General features: G+C 48.3%; 2 protein-coding genes across 4 annotated transcripts in view; one reads left to right on the top strand and one right to left on the bottom strand.

The window, feature by feature from the left end:
• MCM4 (minichromosome maintenance complex component 4) overlaps nt 1-3,872 on the bottom strand; it is a 17,845-nt gene extending 13,973 nt beyond the window's left edge. The window contains exons 1-8 of one of the 2 annotated variants that reach the window (XM_037734204.1): nt 3,845-3,872; nt 3,086-3,506; nt 2,886-2,969; nt 2,452-2,616; nt 1,895-2,058; nt 1,705-1,806; nt 1,203-1,298; nt 1,022-1,117 (exon numbers count right to left, since the gene is read on the bottom strand). In XM_037734204.1, the coding sequence (XP_037590132.1) occupies nt 1,022-1,117; nt 1,203-1,298; nt 1,705-1,806; nt 1,895-2,058; nt 2,452-2,616; nt 2,886-2,955 (693 nt within the window). In that variant the 5' untranslated portion in view covers nt 2,956-2,969; nt 3,086-3,506; nt 3,845-3,872. Of the gene's footprint in view, nt 1-1,021; nt 1,118-1,202; nt 1,299-1,704; nt 1,807-1,894; nt 2,059-2,451; nt 2,617-2,885; nt 2,970-3,085; nt 3,539-3,844 lie in introns of those variants that run through there. The other variant, XM_017516409.2, reaches the window with a different exon arrangement.
• Nucleotides 3,873-3,943: 71 nt separating this feature from the next.
• Nucleotides 3,944-5,332, top strand: part of PRKDC (protein kinase, DNA-activated, catalytic subunit) — a 186,211-nt gene continuing 184,822 nt past the window's right edge. For both annotated transcript variants that reach the window (XM_017516405.2, XM_017516404.2), the window contains exon 1: nt 3,944-4,131. In XM_017516405.2, coding sequence (XP_017371894.1) covers nt 3,978-4,131 — 154 coding nt within the window. In that variant the 5' untranslated portion in view covers nt 3,944-3,977. The remainder of the gene's footprint in view (nt 4,132-5,332) is intronic.

Below are 5,332 nucleotides of genomic sequence, written 5' to 3'. Positions count from 1 at the left end.
AAAAAAAAAAAAAAAGAAGAAAGTGCCTTCTTCATGTACAATGGCATATTTTATGCTTTCTATTAGAAGAAAATATTTTTATCTCATATTTTCATTATCTTCCCCCCATAATGAAATGATATCAAAGTAAGCTAAATCATATTTATTCAAATTTGTTAACATACAGTTCCCATTTTACAGATGAGGAAACAGCTTTTGGTTGGCTAAGGAACTTGACCAAGGTTATGCAGCTAGTAATCAGCAAAACCAAGACTAAAAAACCAAGTCTGCTTTCCTCCAAAGCCTATACCCAGAGTCAACAGAGCTGATATTTCATTAATAAAAACAAATCCAAGGGCTAGAAGTAAAAGTCTATAGTACAATAAATATATTACTTTAAAGCAGGAAGTATGCAATGCGTTTAAAATATTTCCACTTAAGATAACTTACTTCATGAAACCCAAGAAGCTACCAGTTGTAAGATTCATAATTTTTCTAGAGAAACACTGACAATTAAACCATAACCTGTCATTGATAATACAAAGTTCACTTTCAGAAACATTAAAATGTGGAGGAAAAAAAAAAAAGGTTCATCTTAAAAGGAAATGATACATGGTTTTCTTTTTCTTTTTTGAGATAGTCTCACTTTGTTGCCCAGGCTGGAGAACAGTGGTGCTGTCTCAGCTCACTGCAACCTTCACCTCTTGGGTTCAAGTGATTCTCCTGCTTCAGCCTCCCGAGTAGCTGGGACTACAGGCATCCACCACCATGCCCAGCTAATTTCTGTATCTTCAGTAAAGATAGGGTTTCACTATGTTTGTCAGGCTGGTCTCTAACTCCCAACCTCAAGTGGATCCACTTGCCTCGGCCCCCCAAAGCGCTGGAATTATAGGTGTAAGCCATTGCACCCGGCCAAAGGAGATGATACGTGGTTTTTCTTAAAGTGTTTGTGCATACTTTCTTCATTACTGAGGAATTTCTGTTATCTGGAAACATTCTTTCTAGTTACTAAAATTCATCAAGGTCAAAGTCAAATTCTTACCTGTGGGTAAGAGATGAGCTGTCTGTACATATTTTTGTCAAATGATTTGATGTGTTCACAGTTTACATTTAAAAATGGCTCACCAATAACATTGATCTGTAAGATAAAAATGAACAAGTTATATTTTGCTAATGTAATCATCTTAAAACACATAACTGGAATTTAAAGAGCATTTGATTACCTCCCCAAGTCGTTGCATGTATATAGGTTCAGTAATATCTATGCCAACATTTTCTTCTTCGTTAGCCAGAGGATCAATAAAACGCTGAAGAAATCTCTTCAAGTGAAGAGAAAAAATATTAGGCATATAGCATATGGGAACAAGCAACTATTAAAAACACTCAAAGTTATGAGTATGTCACTATCAGGAAACAGAAATAAAATTTTTTCTTCCTTTTTCTTTTTAAAATTTTAATTTAGAGATGAAGTCTCACTATACCAGTCAGGCTGCTATCAAAAGCTCCTGGCTTTAAGTGATCCTCCCACCTTGGCCTCCCAAAGCACTGGGATTATAGGTGTGAGCCACGACAGTAGCTCTTCTTAAACATCAGAAACACAGTAGTAATTCTAGGCCACCTACAAATCTGACCCTAGTCATATGGCTACTCGGAAATGGGTTACAAACACCACTGTCTCCGAACATTTTCAGAGCCCAAACAAGAATTTCAATACATATAGCTCACCTGAAAATTTTCTTTGCATGCTGCCACGTTTACATCTGTTCCCCAGATCACAAGCTTTTGGCCTAGAGACTGCTCACTTGCCACCATATCTTCTGCTGCTGCCTACACAGAAAAACATGACAGAACCATGACAATGAAGTTACCCAGGTGACATCTGCTATAAGATGGTTTCAGTAGACTGCATACTTACCCCGTCAGACTGCAGATCCACTTGCAGGCCCTTCTGTGCGGAGCCCAAGTCAGGCCTCTGTCTCACAGGTGTGCCTCTAATACCACTTCTTGGTGTTCCCTCTACCCGCGAGCTGGGAGTGCCATATGTCAGTGGCGAACTAACATCGAAGTCAAGAGGGATTGCTAAAAACCAAAATTAGGTGGTTTACAACAAAATTCTGGTGGCATATCAAACCTTCAAACTACAGAATGTTGTCTGTTGATCTATATTATCTAACCTCATCACAACAGCAAACTGAATTATTTATTGCAACCTGCGGGTTGAAATTGAGCGCTATTAAATGTCCTATTAAAAAAAGCACAAGAGAAGCTGCCTCCTCTGCTCACTAAGCCCTAAAAGTGCTATTCCCCGAGCTTTGTTCTGCAAGTCCTTTGGTTCAGACCATGCTCACGGATGTGCAGAGGGGATGCTTTAGGCATTATGACAGCCAGTGTTATCAAACTAGTAAACCTCAGCAGATGAAGCATCAGCTGTGTATCAGGCATCCAGCATAACGTAGATCTTCAGACACGCACCTGAAGAATGCATTTGGGGAGGGCTGGAAAATAACGTGTCCTGCGCGGCAGGGCTCTGCAAGTCTGCTCCAGGCGAAGTTGGCATTGGCTGCAGCTCCCCGGTGGAGGTGGAATCCTCGCCTCTACGTCTCTGAGAGGGAGATGACCTGGCATCCTCACTTCGAGCTTGTGTCACACAAAACAGAAAAGACGGTCATGTACTTTCAGATCCGGCCTTCCTGGATTTGTTGGTCCTTTGGGGCACTACTGACCCACCACTGAACGAAACTAAACAGGGACAAATGGGCAATCAGCACCCAGGCCAGGACTGCTGTGTCTGTGCGCACCACGGGGCAGCGCCCGGGCCGCGCACCCACTCAGCGCTGCCAGCTGCGGCGGGAGAGGGCGGAGGGGTCGCGCCGGGGGCTGTGGAGGGCCGGACTAGAGGGACTCACGCGTCTGAGCGGGGGTGGCTCTTCCACGCCGGCTGCCGCGGCGGCTCGGCGTAGACGCCGGAGACGACATGGTGCTCGGGATACCTGAAATATAAGGATAAGGTCGCGCCGCGCCAGCCGCCCGGCTTCCCCGCCCTGCCCCGCCGCGCGGACAGCCCCGCCGGCTCCGCGCCACGCCCTCTCCGCCGGCGCGCGGTTACCGGCGAAAAGCGGCCGCTTGCAGATGCTAGCAGGGCTCCAGGTACACCTGGAGGGTCGAGCTCCCAAACCGCGAGACCCAGAGTTCCCGCCGGCGGCAAAATCGTCTCCGCCCCTGGCGGCTCCTCACCAATCACAGCGACGCTCGTGCGTGGCTCCGCCTCCGGGAGGCGCCACTGCACAGCGGTAGGGGGGACACTGCAGCTTCCTTTGGTGCCCGTGCGGAAGCCAGATGTAGGCCTCGCTCAGTCCCCCCTCTGTCCAGATGGTCTGACCTCCTGCGCTGCGGCGTTTTCGCGGGAAATCTGGGTCCGACAGCACCAGATCTCAGGGGTGTGTTCCTCCAGTGTTGACTGGGGAGCATGTGCTTCTTTATCCCTTAAGCGTTTTTGACTAATAAGGACATTACAGATGCATTTATCACTTTTAAAAAATGTAAAAAAAAAACAACTAAGGACGGGGCGGGGATGGTCTCATTATGTTGCCCAGGCTGGCCTCGAACTCCAGCGATCCTCCTGCTTCAGCTTCCTAAAGTGTTGGGACTGCAGGCGGGCACCACCGCGGCCAGACGCATTTGTCACTCTTTAACGAGGAATAAACTTGGAGTTCTTGACCCAGGCCCCTCGCTTGTTTTATCTGCCTCTGGTATTTATTTAGTCAACTCCAATACCAAGTAGCCACCCCATCTACTTCCGCGGGTCAGACCGATGGACGGCGTCTCTCCTTAGGTTTTACGGTTGATACGGACCAAAGAGACGTACCCACAGGACGGGGCCCTCCCGCAGGGGTCCCTGGGAAAGTTCCTGCCGCCGCTCTCCGTAGCCCCGCCCCCGCGCAGGGGCATTTCCGGGTCCGGCCCGAGCAGGCGCACGCGCGGGAGCGGGACTCGGCGGCATGGCGGGCTCTGGAGCCGGTGTGCGTTGCTCCTTGCTGCGGCTGCAGGAGACCTTGTCCGCCGCGGACCGCTGCGGTGCTGCCCTGGCCGGTCATCAGCTGATCCGCGGCCTGGGGCAGGAATGCGTGCTGAGCGGCAACCCCGCGTTGCTGGGTGGGTACCGGTCAGAGCTGGGCCGCGGGTGGGACCTGGCTTCACGAGTCGTTCTGGAGCTGGGCAGCCCGGCGCTTCTTTCTGTTTAGATGACGATATTTTGAAGTACAGCGTTTAGGTTCTTGAGGGAATTTCTGTATAAAAAGTGATTTGTCATACTGGTTTTTTCCCCCTAGTATTAGAGGAAAGATATTTTTAAACCAAAGTTGGTGAAAACGACCCGTAATTTGGCAATCATTCCTATGCAGAGTCGGGGGAGGGCCAGAGAAAGAGTGTTGGTGTGTGTGTGTGTGTGATGGAGTCTCGCTCTGTCGCCCAGGCTGTAGTGCAATGGCGCGATTTCGGTTCACTGCAACCTCCGCCTCTTGAGTAGCTGGGATTATAGGCGCTCGCCACCACCCTCGGCTAATTTTTTTGTATTTTTAGTAGAGATGGGGTTTCACCATGTTGGTCAGGCGGTCTCGAACTCCTGATCTCGTGATCCAACAGCGTCTACCTCCCAAAGTGTTGGGATTACAGGCGTGAGCCACCGCGCCCGAACAGGAGAAAGTATTTGCTTTCTGAATCTCGCCTAATTCCCACCAGTATCTTTTCCAAACCCTTACATTTGCTGTTCCTACTTTGAGAATAATTGAAAAAATATAATTGAAGTCGTGGTGTTCTTTTAATTTAGCAATGCCTGGGTGGGAACTTTTTCCCCTTTGTAGTAAAAGTGCCTCTTTTCAGCATTTTAAAAATTCAAATATTTCATTGTGTGGAAACTCCTGTAATTACTTCTTTAAAACACGAGTGTGCAGACCTCTTCTGGATGTTGTGCCCGGAACACCATCTCACCGAAAGTTAGGTGAAATTTTCTGCCTGAGAGGCTGGTACTGAATATGGTGTGGGAATAACATAAGCAGTTTAAACAAGATCGTGTATGTGGCCAGGTGCTGTGGCTTATGCTGTAATCCCGGCACTTTGGGAAGTCGAGGCGGGTGAATCACCTGAGGTCAGGAGTTTGAGACCAGCCTGACTAGTATGGTGAAACCTCATTTCTATTAAAAATACAAAAATTAGCCCGGCACAGTGGCGTGCGCCTGTAGTCCTAGCTACTCAAGAGGCTGAGGCAGGAGAATGGCTTGAACCCAGGTGATGGAGGTTGCAGTGAGCCCATATCGTGCCACTGCGCTCCAGCCTGGGCGGCAAGACTCTGTCTCAA

Source organism: Cebus imitator, unplaced genomic scaffold (genome assembly GCF_001604975.1).
Source record: "Cebus imitator isolate Cc_AM_T3 unplaced genomic scaffold, Cebus_imitator-1.0 Scaffold584, whole genome shotgun sequence".
Taxonomy (NCBI): domain Eukaryota; kingdom Metazoa; phylum Chordata; class Mammalia; order Primates; family Cebidae; genus Cebus; species Cebus imitator.
Note: the sequence above shows the minus strand (reverse complement) of the source record. Positions and strands in the feature narration are given on the sequence as shown.